At 37.9% G+C, this 20,515-nt stretch overlaps 1 protein-coding gene and 2 non-coding genes across 3 annotated transcripts in view; all 3 read right to left on the bottom strand.

Moving 5' to 3' along the window:
* The window catches only part of EIF3A (eukaryotic translation initiation factor 3 subunit A), a 35,523-nt gene that overhangs the window by 9,690 nt on the left and 5,318 nt on the right, over positions 1–20,515 (bottom strand). The window contains exons 2-17 of the mRNA XM_042960090.1: positions 19,662–19,852; positions 19,359–19,495; positions 18,774–18,937; positions 16,516–16,715; positions 14,429–14,637; positions 12,562–12,733; positions 8,841–8,945; positions 8,358–8,456; positions 7,097–7,213; positions 6,411–6,596; positions 5,551–5,898; positions 5,016–5,120; positions 4,814–4,927; positions 3,444–3,566; positions 2,783–2,936; positions 2,037–2,221 (exon numbers count right to left, since the gene is read on the bottom strand). Coding sequence (XP_042816024.1) covers positions 2,037–2,221; positions 2,783–2,936; positions 3,444–3,566; positions 4,814–4,927; positions 5,016–5,120; positions 5,551–5,898; positions 6,411–6,596; positions 7,097–7,213; positions 8,358–8,456; positions 8,841–8,945; positions 12,562–12,733; positions 14,429–14,637; positions 16,516–16,715; positions 18,774–18,937; positions 19,359–19,495; positions 19,662–19,852 — 2,609 coding nt within the window. The remainder of the gene's footprint in view (positions 1–2,036; positions 2,222–2,782; positions 2,937–3,443; positions 3,567–4,813; positions 4,928–5,015; positions 5,121–5,550; positions 5,899–6,410; positions 6,597–7,096; positions 7,214–8,357; positions 8,457–8,840; positions 8,946–12,561; positions 12,734–14,428; positions 14,638–16,515; positions 16,716–18,773; positions 18,938–19,358; positions 19,496–19,661; positions 19,853–20,515) is intronic.
* LOC122232245 lies at positions 7,550–7,679 on the bottom strand. The gene has a single exon (XR_006209584.1). It is a non-coding gene; the product is annotated as a small nucleolar RNA SNORA19 (small nucleolar RNA).
* LOC122232246 lies at positions 8,598–8,731 on the bottom strand. Its single transcript, XR_006209585.1, has one exon. It is a non-coding gene; the product is annotated as a small nucleolar RNA SNORA19 (small nucleolar RNA).

Here is a 20,515-nt window from a genome sequence, read left to right on the forward strand (position 1 = left end):
TACAGAGTATCTACAGAAGTAGCAAGACCAAGACTATGCTCGCGATCTCCTCTCTTCACTGTGTACTGGGATACTGAGCAGTCGTGAAACTTCCAAGGGAGGATTCGAACTGGCCAAACCACTACACCATTTTCAACTTTGAGGGGAGGAAACAAAAAAAAAGAAACCTCTGTGGAGATATATACAAAGACAGCCTGGAAAAAAAAAAAAAATTGAAAAGATATACAAAACAAGACCAAAAAAAATGTTATCTGCAAAAGAGAAAAAGTGGTAAGTATAAACATTATTTGAAACTAAATCATGTTTACCAATCTTGCTGGGAAACTGTTAAGAAAGTCCTAAATAGATTAACATGTTTTAGTGAGCTGGATGTAAAAATATTCAACTTACTGCAATAGGACAAATAAAAGTAAAGGTATGCTCAGAATTTTTTTGTTCTGAGAAGACAGAGTTCCCAAAATTTACAGATGGTGAAGTTCAGATAAATTTTAAAAAATGGTGATAATCACTAAGAGACTAGAGACAGCAAAAGTGTACTGAGAAAAGTTCTTAAATTTGGCTTGAAGGAAGCAGTGGCAGGAACATGGAAACAAATAAAAAAATATAATAATTACTATGTTAAATGTAAATAAATTAAAGACTAACTGAAAGGGAGGGTAGGGAGGGGGAGGCACAAAACAGAAACAAAAGACTGAAAATGGACAGATTTGCGAAAACTAAAAAAAAAAAGCAACTCAGGAATCCATCATCACAGCCAAGTAAGTCACCTCCCTTTCTTCAGAAGATGAAGCTCCCATAAGTTAACAGGATGTAGCAAATTAAAATAAGTAACAACATTTCTGATTCCATATACACATACAACTTTGTGCCCAATAGAAAAAGAATAGGCATAACACATCATGTTTTAGAACACAAAGTTAGGAATCGTATAGGCCACATTCACTAGTAACAAGGAAGTAAAAATAAAAACTAGCAACAGGAGTAACAAAACCAAAAATCTATCCATATACATTTTAAACGGAAATCAAAGAACAGCAGGTCATCCATCCAAGAAAACTGACACAAGGGATGGCACTGAGGAAGGAATGGAGACAGGCAGCAGGCAAGAAACCCTCCAGCTCCTCAAGTCTGAACGTAGAAACAAAGCTGTATCTTGTTTAAGAGGGAGCACTGGCACATCCAAGAGGAAACAAAGAGAATGCAGACAGATGTCAAAGAACCATAAGGCATAAAACGAGCTCAGAAACGGTTAGAGTATAGATGACTAAGAAGAAAATGGTGACAGACAAAGCTACTGGAAAAAGCAGGAAACAAGAAAGGCCTTGACTGCTAAGGCAGGTTTTACCTTTGGTTCTAAGTAATGAGTACCAATCAAAGCAAAGTTTGAAACCCAAGAGCAAGTAAAATGATCAAATATACATCATGAAAAAAATGGCCACGATGTAGAGGAAGGTCTGAAGCTGGGGAGAGACTATAATCAGAGGGAACAGTAAGGAGACCAGTAAAATAATACAGACAAAGGAAGATTCTAAATTAAGCCAGGAACGTAGAACAGAAAGGAGAGAGGGGTAGATTCAAAACTCTTAAGATTAAATGGGTAACAGTGCCACCAATCAGGAGCAGGGATTAGAGACACAAACTAGAGGGGGAATAAAAGTCAGTTTTGGACGTGAGCGCATATTAAAAATATTCAGGGCAGCATTTGAATCACTTGGAAATATTGTTAAAATGCAGATGCTGGGGCGCTTGGGTCGCTCAGTCAGTTGAGCATCTAACTCTTGGTTCCGGCTCAGGTCATGACCTCACAGTTCATGGGTTCAAACCACACATCAGGCTCTGTGCTGTCAGCACAGAGTCCACTTGGGATTTTCTCTCTTTCTCTCTGCTCCTTCCCTGATCGCTTGCTCTCTCAAAATAAATAAACATTAAAAAAATAAATAAAACATGAAGCTCAGACACTGATATGTGCACTGAGGCATGCAAGAGAACCGGGTGATAAGCATGGCACATAAAAACAGAGTAACTTCTACACTCACCTTTCTAGAAAGTGGATCGTCACCAAGTCTTCTCTCTTCCTCTCTACGTCGTTCCCTTTCTTCAATTTCCAGCTCTCTTTGGCGTTTTTTCCTTTCCACTTCTTCTAATTTCTTGACCCGCTCCTGATATTCTCGTAGCTCTTCCTCACGTTTTGCCCGTTCAGCACGCTCTCTCTCTTCACGCTCTAGATAACGGGTTAGGTTATTAAGTGTGCCAAGTCTTTGCCCTAGAACTAGGTCTACTTTGCTGGTATTCAGCAGGCAGCGTAAGGTAGAAGGAAAATTCTTTTTAAAAAATTGTGTGTATTTTACAATGAGCTAAGGGGCAGAAGATAGTCAAGAAAACAAGTACGATGCCACTCGACACTTCTGTAACGACAAGATACTCGAATGCCTCCCCAACTCCTGAGCATCTTGGGATTCCAGAGAAAGGACCATCTGACAGACTCCATGTGGTATGTGCTCCTTAGTACATGTCAGTGCTACATAAACTCGAGTGATAAAAATTAAAAATTAAAGAATGGTATTAATTTAAAAAACAAAACAAAAGATGTGGCAATAAGCTAGAAGAGGACAGAACATCCTCACCTAAAACAAACTTCAGACAACTAAAAGTTAGCTTAAGTTAGCTGCAGTTAAGAAGCCACTGATCCTGGTTCCTCATTCCTGTATTTTCTAAGTAAGATTACTGTAAGGCGGACTATCAACCTTGCCTCACACACCCTCCAGCCTTGGTCTAGCGATACCTTTCAGCATCTGTTCTTCCGCCCTCCTCTGCTCCTCCTCTTCTTTTTCTCTGTGGTAGGTTATTCTGCGTTCTTCTTTACGCTGCCTTTTGCGCTCTTCCAACCGATTATGCCTTTCTTCTGCTAATCTCTCCTCAAATTGTTTAAGTTTTTCCTATTAATAGAATGGACAATAAAAATCAAATCTTTTGAAGCCCTACAAACCAGCTAAATTTGAAGTTTACAAAAGCACCGCAAGTTTCTTGAAACCCTATGTACACACATTTCCCAATGACCGGTTTCTGTGACGTGTCGTGGCCAGTTATTTTTTCCTACACCCAGTGGGTTTGTTTTTATACAAAACAAATCAAATAATTAAATCAGAATTTAAGAGCAGGACACTTTGATCTATTTTCTCCTTTCTAAATCCAACAGTAAACAAAACTTACATCCAAAGTAAATATTATGCAGTCCACTTGCACCTTCAGAAAATTTGTTTATAGATGGCTGACTGCTTAATAACCTACAAAATATTTTCAAGAACGTTTCTATTAAAATGTTATTTAAATGATTATTACAAAACGTTGGCTCAGGACACAACGTACCATTGCATTAAAGAAGAACCTTAAGGCAAAACAAAAAAGCTCATGAATAAATGTTTCCCTGAAACCAGTAACTTCACCTCATAAACAGACTGTCGTGCGGCCTTGAGTCGCATTACAAATAAATCTCTGTCTTCAAGCATTCGTGACATTCGATTCTTATGTTCGAGAGCCTTTTCACGTTCTAGTTGCATGGTAGTAATCTGTAAATACATAACATGAAGTTAAATTTCAAAGCATTCACTTTCTGATTAATTTACTCTCAATTCCTGACAGATATTCTCAAAGAATGACGAGCAGATCCTCTGCCCCTTCTGTCTTGCTATAAAAATGGAAGGGTTACTATATCCATGCCCACGTGTCCCTGGGCAGAAATCAGGGACAGGAGACGGGTAAAAGAGTCCTGAGGCATCTGTAAGAAATTCTTATCTAGGCCCATGGTACTGAAAATTTTTATAAAGGAAAGACTACAATGTATACAGTAAAACAGAAAGTAAACACCTCATGGTAATAAGCACTACGATCTAATTATGAAAGATATTTTCTCCCTTAAAGAAAACTGTGGAGGTTCAGGCAGAGTGCACTAATGATTTAAGAAGACTTTTCTCTCTGTACTCCAAAGGGAAACGGAAGGCTTCAGGGCAGAGACTACAACAAATCATCTCAAATATTTTATCTGGTCTGCACTCTGTTTTCTCTGATTTTACACATTATCACAAAAATTCGAACTTCTGAAAGAATGGGAGGAACTGGCAAACGAAGCACAGGATGGCAACACTCCAGTGGAACCAAGAGGCTGCATTCTCCACACTGCAAGTCCCCACAGGTTTGTTGTCTGTATTTACTTTTTTTTTAAAACTAGAACAGGGCCACTAGTTTTTAATCACAATTTAATCACGAGCATTTGAAAGCCTTGCTCTTATACCATTAGATAAATACAGAAGGAACAGTCTAGTCCCAAAAGGCCATGTACTGTATGATTCCATTTATATAAAATATCTAAACAATAAGCAAATCTAGAGACAGACAGGGCACTGGTGGTTGCATAAGGCCAAAGTGGTGTGGAGAAAATGGGGAGGGACTACTAATAGGCGTGGAGTTTCTTTTGGGGTAAAGTTTAATGGCTGTGCAATTCTGTAAATGTACTAAAACCCATCAATTACACAGTTCAAACGGGTGAATTGTGTGGCATGTGAGTTATATCCTCATAAAGCTCTTTTTTAAGTGAACTTTTCACCTGTCTTTTGCGTTACTACAAGTTTCATTTTTTAACCTCTGTTGTAAAAACATCTATCTGCCCACCAGTCTGTCTGTATTCAGCCATTAAAGCGCCACCATTCCTCGCAAAAGAGCACAGAATGATCAGTTCTGAAACCGTGGCCCCATTACTGGCAGAGGATTTAATTATAGCTTACAGTCTAAAATTGTTACAGTCCAATGTAAATCTTACTCTTTCTTCTTCTTGCTGTTCCCACAGATCCATGTCTTTAATCCTCTGTTCTTCATATGCGCTCTTTATCAAAGGGATTTCCTCCAAGCGTTTAGCTCGTTCGAAATAATCAATCTGAATGACATGAAAACAAAAGTATTTAAGAAAGAAATTTCTATTAACCTGACATGTTGTAAGTTTACCAACCAGTCCTTTCATTCACCTTCTTTTCTTGATTCTTTAGGCGTTCCTGAAGTTCCTTCTTTTCTTTCTCCAGTTGTTCAACCTGTTTAGCCATGATAAAATCCGGATCCAATTCTTCCAGATCCTGTAAAGTATTACAAACGCACAATCACTAATAAGAATATAGAAGAAAGGCGTATGGAGCAATGTTTTCTGTAATCAAAACCTAAGTTACTTTTTATACAATGAGTAAGTGTTACCAGTGGGTAAAGTTAGGCAACGTAAGAATGTTTTACAATAGCCATATTTCCACTTCTGTGTAGGGAAAAACAACATAATCTTAACATCTACTTCTCATTCCGCCCACCTGCACGTACCCAACTCTGTTTTAACAATGGCTAAAAACTGCACAGAGCCATTTAAAACAAATGCTTACTTCACAGACTATAGTTAATCAATCAGCTGTACCCCAACGAGTGAAAATAACCAGATTACTCAAAGTAAATCACTAATTGGTAAAGAACTGTGCTTCTGAAATGTGGATCAAAGACCGTAACAAGTAGTGAGCTACATACTTCAATATCAATGTCTTTGAACGCTTTGGCACCCAGTTCCGTTTTCTTGATCTGCTCCAAACGCTCACGGACAGTTTTCTTTTTGATCTGTTCATGTTCCTGTAAGATGCGCTCCTTCTCTCTCTCCTTTGCCTCCTGTCGCAGCCTCTCTTCTTCAGCTTTCCTTACTTTCTGAAGTTCAGCTTCCCTCTGCTCCAATTCTTCCTTCTCACGCTGAATATTGAGACTCTCAAGGCGCTCTTTCCTTTCCTCAATTGTCTGACGGCGAGCCAGGATACGCTGATGCTCTTTTCGGGAATTTTTAAGGTATGCAGTAACAGCCAACTGATGCTGTTCTTCTTTCTCTTGCTTCAAAAATAAATGGATTAAAAAAATTATCACATGACACACCAGGGTATTAGGCATCCAAAAAATTACTAAATAATCCTGATCTATTACCCTTACGTATATCTGCATTTAATAACAAGAGATGATTTACTCAAGCTACTAGCTCCCAGCACCAAATACTATGACCTATACAAAGTCTTTAATAGCAGCGACACAGCTGAAGAACCTTCATTTGCTAGGTCCATTGTTCTCTGCACCAAATCTACTTTATAGCATGTAAGCCAAGGAGAAAGGCTAACAACACTAACAAGGAAAGAAGTTAAGCAGGAAGGAAAAATCCCACAGAGGGGGTGAAGAGGGGATATCGTCTTATATGTGATAGGTACAATACCAAAACTAAGAAATACAACTGAATAGGAAATATATAACAAAGTCTTTTTCTCAGACATCATCCCAAACAAACCTTTTTGTGCAAGACATAGCGTAAGGGCCCCTGAAAGATTCTGTAGTTCATTTCTCCCCAAGATGCATACCAAAATATGAGCTGGCTTAATGACTTCAAGTGCCTTTGCAAGTACTGAAGACATCGCTGTCAACTGATTTCTGATCTGTTCTGAAGGCATGCTTTGCAAATGAGGACCAATTGGAGCATCTTCTCGAGTAGCGTAATTCAAATCAGATCCAAAACTAAGGGTCCGAGAAGTGTGGTCAATACGAACCTTTGAAAATTAAACGACCTCATCAATAGTTACATCTATATACAAATACGAAATCATTCTACAGACGGGTCCCTTATATTTTCTTAAATGTCTATTTTTGAGTGAGAGGAAAAGAGAGAGAGCGTGTGTGCACACGAGACAGAGCACGGGGGAGGGGCAGAGAGAGAGGGAGACACAGAACCCAAAGCAGGCTCCAGGCTCCGAGCCGTCAGCACAGAGCCCAACGCAGGGCTTGAACTCGTGAACTACAACAGCATGACCTGAGCCGAGTCAGACGCCCAATTGACTGAGGCACCCAGGCGCCCCACAAATAAGTAACTTTTGATAAAAAATTTCAAATGAATATGAGAAAACATTAAGAATGTTAAATACAAAAGCTAGAAAACCCATTCGGTACAACTTTAAAATGGTGCCACTGAACCAAAAACTGCGAGAAACAAAGGATAGGTGTTTTTTAGTCCTTAAAGGCCTTCTACCTCGGTGTCCCTTCCAGCACATACCTGCAGATCACAGTGCCTGGCAGCATCTACTATAGCCCGTTCCAGTTGGAAAGCATCAACAAAAGGAACCAGAGAAGTCAAACGAGAAAACTCAATGCTCTGATAAATCTGTGCCACCTGCATAAAGAACACAAGGTTAGCAGTAATAGCTATAATAATTTATTCAGCATTTTTATGTGCAGTCTTACACAACTATGAGTAGAACTTATGTCCATTTCCCAGAGAAGAGAAGTTGAAGCTCAAAGTTAACTGTTAACACTACACTGCTAGAGCTGGAATCACAATTCAAAGCTATCAACCCCAAAAGCTATGCTCTGAACCATCACATTATACCATTCCTCAAAAGCATAATCCTTTCAAATCCTAGTTTCCTCAAACAAAAAGCCCTGAATGGCCATATATCTGTAGAGATCTGCTACTTACCTAATTCATCTGAACACTTCTAACAAAATTATTTGTCTGAAGGAGACTGGCAGCATTACTATTTAGTTATACTGCTAATTAGCCTTCAACTATTTGTATAGCACATAAGAAATAACACTGCTCACATATACAAAAGAAAGCAGGTCAATGAAATGTGCATAAATACTGAAGTGAAAATATAGTAAAAGCCCCCTCCCAATGAAACAAATGGAAGACAAAGCAGGAACATTTAAGCCATATTACAAACCCTAATATTCAAACTTCCATGAGTCAGCCTAAAGTATGTTAAAAGACTAACAATAAATAGCGTTAGCAAGAGAAAAGGCTTCCCCACTCACTACAGGTAGGAGGGTTCACTAACTGAATCTCTTGAAGAGCTATTAAAGCTTTAAATGTGTAAACTCTGTGACTAATTGCACTTCTGATATTACACAAAGTCACAGAAGTACGTAAAGACACATGTATGGGAATGTTCACTGCTACAACATTTTCTAATAGCAGAAAAACCCCTAGAAATACGGATTTCCATCATTGGAGTCTGAATAAATCACAGTACCCTTGAGACAATTTAAAACCATGTAGGTGTTGAATTAGATTTACACTGCTAATGAGGAGAAATGTACATAGATAGTATTCAACAATAAAGGAGAAAAAAACTACAAATTATATGTAAAATATTGTTTTCCAAATCAAATACATTAAGACTAATTTTGGCAAGGCTAGAATTTGGTGAGGAGTTCAAATCCTAGGCCATTCCTCAATTTTTTAGTGTTGTGATAAAAACAATCAAGGGGAGAAATTCCAGTTCTAAATAAAACATTTATTTAAAAATGTTTACCTGCTGCAGAAGACGAAGTATGGTGTTGTTTTGCAGCTGTGGGACATACTGTTGCAACTCTGGTTCCTTTTCAGGTTGTTCCCTAACCCAATTTAGAACCTGTAAAGTCCATTACATTGAAAACAGATCATACTTTCTAATAACAGTCAAACATTTGTGAAGCTTTTTCTCATTTTTTTTTTAACATACAGAAACATCACAGTGCAGGGAAATACAAATGTAATACAAAACTATGTTGATGCTTGTCTGAAGGTGACTGACAGCAATGACTAAATTAGCCATGCTGCTAATTTACCTCCAAAGGCTTATTTATTTAGCACATCAGAAATATCTTTTCCCTTAACATAAAGAAAAAAAGACAATGAAATGTGCACTGAATTTAAACACAGAGGACAATACTTCTCTCTCCTCAGTATAAATACAACCTGAAAAAAGGCCAGCCAGCAAAGGTCATATAACCAAAACTAGAACGCCAAGCCTTACCTTTGTGACTCTCTCGCAGAGTTTTAGCGGGTTAAATTCTACTTCCAGCCAATTGTAAAGGTCTTTCACTTCGGGAACAACATACTGCAATACATTGAATCTGACCTACAATGAACAAAAGGTTTAACTGCTGAAGGAAATTTTCCAACTAAATTCCCAACTGAATTGAATACAAAGAAGAAAAATACAGGATTGGAGATCTAGAAAGTGTCTGAAAGACCAGCCTCAATCCTCTTTAAATTTACCAGAGGACTCTAAAAGAAAACTACACTTGGGTCTCTTACCCCAAATTATGTATCTATCTACAGTGAAAAGTCTCCCAAGAGCTTAATAAGGATATAAGAACTCTAAACCAACAAAATATTTATAAAGACAACTAGTGTGGCCAACCTAATTACCAGCAATAAGTAAAATCCCACAGTTCACAATTTACTGTAGCACACAAAAATTACCATGCCAACACTATTCATAAAAGCCCCTATTAGAAAAAACTCAGGACAAACAAGGATAGGTTCTTATACAGAAATGATCGAAGAAAAAAATGCTACACATGTGAATAAATCTCACAGGAATTTAACATACTGCATTTACGTGAACCTCAAATCTCACATAAAGTACACAGGCAAATTTATGTGTGGTGTCGCATATCAGGGCAAGTGGCTATTTTGGGGGGCATGGGGAGCGAGGACTATAAACCACCTGATGAGAATGTACCCAATTACATTTATGATCTACACTTTTATATGTGACTAAAACTCAACTAAGGGTGCCACCTGAATAACTTTTCTTAAAAAGGGAGACAAAAAATGGCCAAACTTTATAAACCTCAAAACTGCCCATAATTAAATCATACCTTACCTGAACTATAAACTAGAATATAGAATGCACGCGGACCTTTACCCTTTACATGTGGGGAACTGCAAACCCAAAGACAGCAGACTAACTGCAGACACACAGCAAGACTTGCAAGCACAGGACTGCAGGATTGTGTGTGTAGCCACGAGACTGGTCACACGACTGAGGCAAGTGACAGCAGATCCTATCCCCACACACGAGCACTCTAGTCTACCTCCTATCCAAAATGGGTGCACGACTGATTTCCACATTTCTGGAATACCTCCCTCACAAGTGCCTTTAATTGAATTAAGTGTGGTGTGGTATAAGCATTCAAATAAAATTCTCCCGGCTGTAATCGTATTCCTATCAAATTATTCTAGATTCTCCATTTAGCACCCTTTTCCCCAAAGAGGAGATATGCTACGATAGGCTACTGTAATCTGTTAAAATATTTCTAAGATTTATAATTGGCTTTCTGATCTAAGAACGAGTTGCTTATGAACTCTGCTTAACCTGAATATGTTCCTGAGATAAGAGAATCATTCTCGGGGTGCCTGGCTCAGTCGGTAAAGCATCTGACTTCGGCTCAGGCCACGATCTCGCGATTCGTGGGTTCGAGGCCCACGTCCGGCTCTGTGCTGACAACTCAAGGGCCTGAAGCCTGCTTCGTATTCTGTGTCTCCTTCTCTCTCTGCCCCTCCCCCACTCGTGCTCTGCCTCTCTCTCAAAAATAAATAAACATTAAAAAATAAATTTAGAAAAATCATTCTCTTGGTGTTTACAAATTCAGTTATAGGAGCTCAAAGCTCAGGTCTCAATCTTGAATGTATGGTGAACTCATAAAGACTTATATAAATGCCCACTGACAGCCAGCTAATAACTGACCTGATACCAACCTATACCCTTCTCATAAACCTTTATACCTGTCTATGGGCACAATAAGGACCCAAGTCTGGATGTCCTGGCTGCTGGCCGAAAGCTCTCCAACAATGATAAACAAACCAGTGTAAGACACCAACTTTAACACAAAGGTGTGTGTTAGGTATATAGATAAAAGTTCAAGAGATATGGACTCTCTTTCCGGTTTAAACACTTGTTCAGTATTTTAAAATAAAAAAAAAATTTCTTTTACACTATTTGCTAGTAAGATCTCTTCCCAAAGAAAATACTATCATTTTATTCACTTAATTCTAAGTCAGTCCCACAAAAACTCGTCAAAACACAAAGCTGACCTGTGGCCAGTGGCAACAAAATAAAACATGGAGGCATACAGAGACAGAGAAGTGCTGTTTTGCAGATTAAGTTCTTGTTAAAAGCTTACAACAGGCACCAGGGTGGCTTAGTCAGTTACGCATCTGACTCCTAGCTCAGGTCACAATCTCCGGTTTGCGAAATCGAGCCCCACGTCGGGCTCCACAATGCTTTGGGACTCTCTCTCCCCACCCCTCCCCCTGCTTCCACACACAGTTCTCACTCTCTCTCTCTCAAACAAACAAATAAAAATAAAAACTGACAACAAAGGGAATCTGCTTTCCTACTGTTACAGAAAAGTGTTCCAAGGGAAAAGTGTTGCTACATAGAAAACTGATTAGTTCTTACTTAACAGGTTCTGCCAGAAAAGGAAAGCCTCTTCTCTAGCAACTGTCCCTCTTATTTCTCTTGTTCCAAAGTAATTTACTGGGCTATTATATTACAGTAACTACTAAGTCTGACTATTGTGAGTCAGACTCTCTAAAACCTAAAGTTGTAAATCTTAATTGCCTGGCATGTAATACACACGTGTAAGGGGCGCCTGGGTGGCTCAGTCAGTTAAGCAGCAGACTCTTGGTTTGGGCTCAGGTCCCAGTCTTGTGATTCATGAGATTGAGCCCCAAAATTGGGATTCTCTCTCTCCCTCTCTCTCTGCCCCTCCCCCGTGGAGAACATTCCCTCTCTCTCTCTCTCTCTCGCAAAATAAATAAACATTAAGAAAATAATACGCACTCACATGCTAATTTCCAGTGAATGCAAAAGTCCATCAACATAAACATTGTAAAGATACACCAACCTTAGGCTCCATATTCTGAAACTGATTGGTGTAGGTACTGGGTACAACCTAGAAATCTACATTTTTTTAAGTTTTATTTAAGTAATCTCTAACGTGTTGCTTGAACTTACAGCCCCAAGATCAAGAGTCACATGCTCTTCTCAGAAGACTGAGTCAGCCAGGCACCCCTAGAAATCTGCATTTATTTATTTATTTATTTAATTTATTTATATTTAGAAATCTGCATTTTACAAAGTACTTCATGGGGTGCCTTCGTGATTCAGTCAATTAAGCTTCCAACTCTTGAGTTTCACCACAGGTCATGATCTCATGGTCATGGGATCGAGCCTTGCATTGAGCTCCACACAGCCTACTTGGAATTCTTTCTCTCTCTACCCCTCACCAGCTCATGGTCTCGTGACTGGGCTCTCTCTCTCTCTCTCTCAAAATAAACAAACATTAAAAGAGAAAGAAAAATTGGAAATATTCCCATTGTCCAGAATCAGGCCTAATCAACTTAACATTCATTCCTATACTCATCACCCCATTTCTACCATCTGTCAGCTTGGTTAGTTTTCCTGCAGCCCTCTGAAGTAAGCCATGAACCTTACCCATCATTACCTTTTCTCTTACTGAGTGGTCCACATTATTCCTCAGAGGTAGTCCAACTCTCATCTACTACATCAAATGTAACTTCAGTCCACCCCCTACAGAGGAATCACCTTAAAGGAACACTGTGCTGACTTACACCGGCAGTTCTCAAACCAGTCCATTCATCAGAACCACCTGGCACGAACTGTAAACCCTGACCATAAATTTCCTATTCTGAGCTGTAAGAATGCTCGAACTTATACCAACCATATCGTTAATAAGGCCAATTCGTGTTGGTGGGGCTTGAAGACCTAGCAGCGTTGCAAGGCGACGTTGTTTTTCGACTATAATGCCATCCATATCCAGAAGTCGAGCAATATCAGTACGCTCAGGGGTAATAGGGATGGAAAGAGTGGCCAAAAGGACTCTAGTAGACATTCTGGAGAACAAAATCACAAATCTGTTACATTCATAAATGTTACCTGACATAAAGAAAGACACTTCTCTTTAATCATTTCGTAAGATATGCCAGTGACAGAATATGTACACCACCTTTGGTGGACTATATTCATACATATTATTCATCAAAACAGGAAATTAAGAGAAATGGGCCATACTAAAATGAGTACTTGGGAGAATCAGAACTTCATCTACCCACTTACTACTCTCAATATCTTCCAGCTATAGAAAAAGACTGGGAGGTTAAAATGTAGAATAAGATACCTTTGTATATCCTATGCTTCCTTAGAAAAACAAGGCAGCTTTAAAAGCTAAGAAAAATGACACTAAGAAAGGGGTGGAAATTTACAAAGAATGTCAGTGAACACAACAGGGGTGTTGGGAGGACGCGTGGTGGAGAGAAATCGTAACTTCCTTAAAACACAAGAGGCAAGTCAGGTTGAATTCAGATCACCGTATTACATTAAGGATAGTGGGCTCTGGAGCTAAAGGGTGAAGGGTTAGAATCGCAGCCTCACCGTTTCCAAGACTGAAACCTAAGGCAATTTTTTGAGTCATGAGGCTATTGTAAAGATTAAACAAAATAATGTACATAGAGCTACATAGCCCAATACTTACTATTATAATACCATTACAGCAGTTTCTAAAGGGATGGTACTGGGGCGCCTGGGTGGCTCAGTCGGTTAAGCGGCCGACTTCAGCTCAGGTCATGATTTCACGGTTCATGGGTTCGAACCCTGCAAGGGCTCTGTGCTGACAGCTCTGAGCCTGGAACCTGCTTCAGATTCTGTGTCTCCCTGTCTCTCTGCCCCTCCCCTGTTCACACTCTGTCTCTGTCCCTCAAAAATAAATAAATGTAAAAAAAAAAAAAAACTAAATAAATAAAAATAAAGGGATGGTACATAGGTACCTTAAAGGAAACCAAGTTTTGTTTTGTTTTAAATCTCAAACAGACACGGATTACATGAAGGACGAGTGAACACTGTCCTCAAGACTTTCAAAGAAAATATACTAGAAAAATTAATTTAGTTGGTTCCGTGTATTGCTGCAAAGGCAAAAGAAAAACAATTTGGTATACAGAAAGAATTATGGAGGCCAAAATAACACGGTCTGCCAGTAAGAGAAAAGAGTGGTGTGTGAGCTGCCGGAGTCCACCAAAACACGTTAAAAAATATATGTATTTGACTGGAAGAAAATAGGTTACATGTGATGCTAAAGGAAAAAAGTGGTCTTTAGATTGCTACGTCACAGACCCTTTTTTTATGTTCAAACACACACTCAGTTAATGTCTTATAATCAGGCATGATGGCAGCATTTATTTTTTTAGTTCTCTTATTTGTTCTAAAACTAGATTCTAAATACCATTTATGGACAGAAAGCTCATACCATAACACTGTCTTTCCTAATATTCAATTTTCTCCATCAGGTTTTTGCTACTACCAAAGAACAACAATGTCCAGAGACATTTCTGATAGAAGGGAAAGAACTGCTACTGGCATCTGGTGAACCAGGGATGCCCCAAAACATCCTTCATGCCTAGTCCCCTAGAACAGAAAATGATCCAGCCCCAAATGTCAACAGTGTAGAAGTTGAGAAACCCTAACCTGGAACCATGCCATTTAGTAGGAGATATTTGTTTCATACTTTCAATATTATCTGACTTCAACATTCTTACCTTTGCATCTCTTCCTGTGTAAGATTCTTTCTCATTTCTCTGGATAGATGGTAAAGACGATGGAGTGTAGATGCATGAAAAAGAGCATTTCCAGATTTCCAAAACACAGTCGAGACTTTGTTATAGTAATTTGCCATCAACTGAGGTTTAGGTGGTTTTTTAGACAAGGTAAATAGTCCATGAATATCTTCCACAGCTTTGAACGCTTCCTAAGATTAGGAGTATAAATTACAGTCACTGCATTCTAAACGAACAAAAAATCTAATCCAAATCTCTTTATGAAACCTAAAACACAAAACACTGAAGAATAAAAGTGGGAAGTAAAATCCCTCTATGTGTGGTTCCTTTTATTCATCTATAATCTAGTATCTGATGTATCTCACAAAACTGCCATGATCACAAACATACTAAATCCTTAAACTTCTTAAAATTAGAACAGGTTTGAACTGGCACAGGTTTGAACATGTGCCAGCTGACGTACAGAACACAGTGTTTTGCTTTCTGTCTCTTTCACAGTAGTAGCAGGGGTGTAATTTGAGAAAGTGCCAAATATCTATACAAACATCTATCTGCCCCACAGAGAATTTTGTAGAATTCAATTTTATTTAGTCTTTCTGTCAACCAGCCCCAGCCTAAAGCTTGACACAGTAACCAGGTTAGCTATTCTACGACTATCTTGACAACTTTGCCAACCATGCTTTAATTTGCAAAGGTTATTTTTAAATCCCATTGACTGTCCTAAAAATGTTTCAAAGTACCCTTGCACGCATGGTTTTATATGCTTACAAATTTTTCCGTAATAGATTGTTTTAATGATTAAATCTGATCCTTTTGACAGAAAACAGATCAGCGGATCTTAAGGATCAGGGAGGGGTTGGGTGCAAAGGGGCATGAGGCAGTTTTGAGGAAATGTTTTACATCTTGATTATGGTGGTTACTGCATTTGTCAGACTTCAGGGCGAGTTTTGCTGGAGATAACTTACACATCAGTAAATGTGACTTTAAAATTCTTTTTTAAAAGTGATTATCATACCACTTGGGATATACAGAAAAAATATCTAGAAGGACATTAAAACAAAACATAGAGGTTATTTCTGAGTGATAACATGTGAGTATTACTTCCTTCTTTCTACTTATCTATCCATTTGTTCTATAAGGAGTATGTCTACCTTCTATAGAACCTCTTTTTCCTATTTCATCAGGTAGTATTCTAAGGGTGTCCCTACAGAAATGGAAAATATTTTGGAGAGCAGGAAATCACATTTTCACTTGGCTCAAAAAACTACCACTCTCTCTTTGCAATTTCAATTAAATTTTATATTTTGGTCAAACATGTAGAAGTCTCAAGTTGTGACTATAAAATCACGTGAAAATGTCTTTGCACAATTCTTAGTGTAAAAAGCTCAAGTAGTGGGCAAGACTCCCAGCACCACACTGAGATCTCCCATGTAGGATATTCCCCATGCATGTTTACTAAGTCAAAGCAGCACCAAGAAATCTGAGAGACGATCCAGTGAGCTTCTCCAATTCTCTACAGCAAAGGACAGGTTTTGTTTTGTTTCGTTTCGTTTTTAATTTCCAACCTTTTGCCACCAATACTTTTATAAAATACAAAATTTTACAAATTTGTAAAATTGTTACAAAAATTAATTGAAAAACAAGCTCAGTTTTTCTAAACAGAGTAAAACACACACACCATCACCATGAAATCGCTATCCTTCCCCCCCAAAAAAACCCTTCGTAAATGCATATTCTCCTCTCTAATTATTTCAATCTGGTAGTTCAGACTGGCACCAGGCAATGAACCACACTTGGAGCAGCACTGAGGATGAACTGTTTTATATGGAAAGCCACTGGGCCCAAAAGAGCACACATTTGGCCCCCATTTCACAGCAGGTAACTAGAACCACGATATTCTGAAATTGCTTGTTCAGAACTCTTGGTTATCCATCAGATGATCTTAAATTCTTCAATTAATGATTGAAATTAACCAGTAAGTATCAAGAGAAAGATACTCATTAAAGAAAATAATAATAACAATATGGGCTACTGTTACTACAAAAGACAGATAGTAGTTCACAACGTACCTGCCACAATTCCATGCTGATAGCACTGTCCAACTGAACCAGCCTGGTCTCCAAATGCATGGACTGGCTTTCTGGATTATTAAGATTGATTGCTGTACTTTGGTTATGGTGGCGTTGAATCTGTGACAAGTGCATTCTCAAATTGTCACAAAGCTTACGGAATTCAGCCTTACGGGTGTATTGGAGGCAGAATTTGAAAGCTATAGACATAATTATAAAATATATTAGGTACTTTCCACCATCAACAAGTATGTGAATAAGTTTTATTTCAAATACTGAAATCAGTTATTTTAACAAGATTTACCCAAACTTATAATCAGTCTTCAGAAATGATCAAGGTCATTAGTCACTTGTGTCGTGACCATCTACTAGACATAGTCCTGGCCTAGGACTAAAATGTGTTTCTGGGATTCTGGGAGAGTTTACAAATGGAAAGCTATTCAATTGAAGTGTAGGAGGGACTCACCTTTCAAACACCTACCACTTCAAATCCTAAAAGAACAAAAAATTCTAGCCTGGAATACAAAGAGCCTTCTTATCTAACAAAATTTGGGCTTATGATAACCTGATTTCAACTGTGTACATAGATGTATACCTTAACTACTTGCTCTGTCATTAAAATAATTTTCTACTGTCATATATGCAATATAACAATTTTTTCAGAATTCCTTTGCCCTTAAAAAAAAAAAAAAAAAAAAGAGAGAGAGCATTTCTATTTCAATAGGCCCAAAATGAAGGGATGCAGCTTAACTTCAAGTTAACATTTATGTATCAGTAGTTAGCAAAAAGCCCAAGTTTACTTGTCTTAAATGAAAATTCACACATGCTACGTAAATAAAACAGAAGTTGTAATACTCATAGTAAAATATTTTTATAAGCATTTATTTATGAAGTAATCTCTACACCCAATATGGGGCTCCAACTTACAACCCTGAGATCAAGAGTCATATACTCTACCAATGGAACCAGTCAGGTGCCCCTACAGTATTTTTTTTTGGTAAAATATTCCTTAAAGTCACTTACAACTTGATAAAACAAATGCCAATCATCCCCATAGTGAGCAGAATGGCAACATAAGGTTGTACTAAGGCCAAAATAAGAAAAAGTCAAAAGCTACTCTCAAGTCACACATACCCCATTTGTATAGTTAGAAAGCTCCATTAAGAGCAAGATAAGTGCAGTAAAGACAGACACAAGATTAAGATAACAGACTTGATGCAGCTCTTTAGGACTGAAAGTTCAGCTAACCCTTGAACAAGGGTTTGAACTGTGTGGATCCACTTACATGTGGATTTTTTCAATAATTTTAACCTTCTCTTTTCTCTAGTTTACCTTAAGAATACAGTATATAACACATATAACCTACAAAATGTGTTAATCAACTATTTATGTTACCAGCAAGGTTTCTAGTCAACAGTAGGCTATAGTTAAGTTTTTGGATAGGCAAATCACAGGCAGATCAACGGTGCGTGGGTGGGGTCAAAGGGGTGTTTCAGTCTGCGCCTCTAATCCCCCACCCCAAGCTGTTCAAGTGTCAACTGTATATGCACTATGACAGCTGGATACCTTTTAAGATGATCCAGAGTCATCAAGATGACTTATTTCTATGTTCAGTAATACTGTTTAAGAAAATAAAAATATACATTTTTCAAGGAATCACAGAAGTCCAGAGCTTAAAAAGACCTTAGAAACCCTTACATGGGGAACCTGGGTGGCTCAGCTGGTTGAATGGCCGACTCTTTGATTTGGGTTCAGGTCATGATCTCACGGGTTTATGAGTTTGAGCCCCACATCAGGCTCTGCCCTGGTGGAGCAGAGCCTGCTTGAGATTCTCTCTCTCCTTCTCTGCCCCTCTCCTGCTCACACTCTCTCTCTCAAAATAAATAAGCATTAAAAAAAAAAAAAAAAGGCCACGGCATGATTAAGTATATATGCAGTAGGTGAAGTCAAAAAGCACAAGTCACATTTATCAGAAAGCAATCAAAAAGTTACATTTGTTTTTCTAGTCACCTGGGAAATTCCAAAATGACTTTGTCTTTCAGACATCCATGAAGTGGATTTCATATAGAATTACCCTAACTAGTAAAACAAATTTCTTATAGTCCCTTAGTTACTATTTGAACGAATGCCAACCATCTCTCAATGAGGATAAAAACTATAAAATAAATACGATAAAGAAAAACAGGTTAACTTTAATTGTCAATCTTTTGCAAAGTCTTTTCCTAAAAGTCAACTTTTCAAATCAGTTCTCATTTTACCTTGTTGGGCAATATCATGGTAGAGACGCTCTACCCTAGAATTATTTCGAAGAAGGTCCAAACACTGTCTATATGATTCCCAAAGGAATTTAACCCATGGAGTTAAAAGTAGTCTGTCAGTACGATCCTGAGTGTCTTCACCACTTACAGCACTTAGGAGAACACTAAAAAAAAAAATTTTTAAGTTAAAAACAATTTTAGACACGATTTCCTACTTTGCCCTAAGATTAAAAAAAACAAAACCAACAATGACACCAGTGTAAGAAAGTGTGAATCCTTCTTACAACTTTGGGCATACTGTAAAGATGCCATGTAAGTGTTCAAGTATTTGCACCCCCAACCCATATTACAACCATTTAAATTAGTATCTGACTATCTGAAGGTTGTTAATTTGCCACCTTTATGAATTCTGAATAGTATGGCTTTCTTATCAGACACTTAAAATTCCAAAGGTAAGCATTCTTTCTAATAAACATCTATACTTCAAATGAGGACGATGGAGACACATGTAAAGAAAAACATTGACAAAAATGTATTAGCAAAAAAAAAAAAAAGAAAAAAAAATTAGCAATTTAACCTACATACCTCTCAGGAGTTTGAATATTATCCAGATCTTCTATGTCTAGGACCATTTGCTGAGATTCTTCTTTAGCAGCTTCAGTTTTTTCCTCTGCCAATTTCAAATATGCCCTAACAACATCCTCTAGAGATTTGATGTTCACCTAACCAGAGAGAGAGAGAGAGAAAACCTTAAAACACTTCTCAACAAACCACAGAATGCTTTAAGAGCAAATTTTATGACATAAAAGCATATTACCTTTAAAAGGTAAACTTCTCTGAAAATCATTAAAGCACTATTAAAAATATAAAACCCAGCTCTTTTCATACCTGTTGACAAATGTTCTTATACTGGTATAATCCCTCTTTAGCCAAATGGCTCTTGCGAAGATCCACACAAAGTTCCAAGTATTTCAACATAATTGGCTCGTGTATCTTTTGCCATGTTCTGTGTTTCTTACTTTTCATAACATCATAAAGAACATCCAAAGCAGGCTGCTTTTTCCCAACCTCAAGAAATTCTGGAAAAGTAATTCAGAAAAATTAAAATTGGTATGTATACTATACTAAAGTGTAAATCTTGCCTAAGTTGGCTATTTTAATTTCTAAACTCACTACCATCTCTTTTTAGATCACACTTATTTTTGACATCTAAAGCCATGCCAAAATCACCCAACTTAATAGAACGAAAACTGGTATTATCTCAAAATATGGTCTATGGATAAAACGATTTCACCCAATTACATTGTACCAAACCCTTGTAAATGACTGCCATGTTCCAAAAATTGAAGTTATGAGAGAGAAAAATCTCCTCCCAGCAAACAAAGTGAAATGTGACTTTAGTCACAATGATCTGGTGGATACAATTTCTGCTCTAGGCAAAAGGATCACTAGACTCAATAAGACAGTCAATTAGATTTTGTTCCTTTAAGATCAATTGACTATTTATGTGGGTCTACTTCTGGGCTCTCTATTCTCATCACTCTCTATTGCAATGTATCTAGTCTTTTTCTAATACCGCCCTGACTTGATTACCATGGACTTATAGTAAAGTCTTCAAACCAAGTAGTATGAGTGCTCCAACTTTGTTCTTCTGTATTGTTTGGCTTCTCTATTGTTTGGAAAGTCTTTTGCCTTTCCATATAAACTCACAATTAGTTTGTAAATATCTACAAAATAGCTCA

Source organism: Panthera tigris, chromosome D2, assembly GCF_018350195.1.
Source record: "Panthera tigris isolate Pti1 chromosome D2, P.tigris_Pti1_mat1.1, whole genome shotgun sequence".
NCBI classification, from domain to species: domain Eukaryota; kingdom Metazoa; phylum Chordata; class Mammalia; order Carnivora; family Felidae; genus Panthera; species Panthera tigris.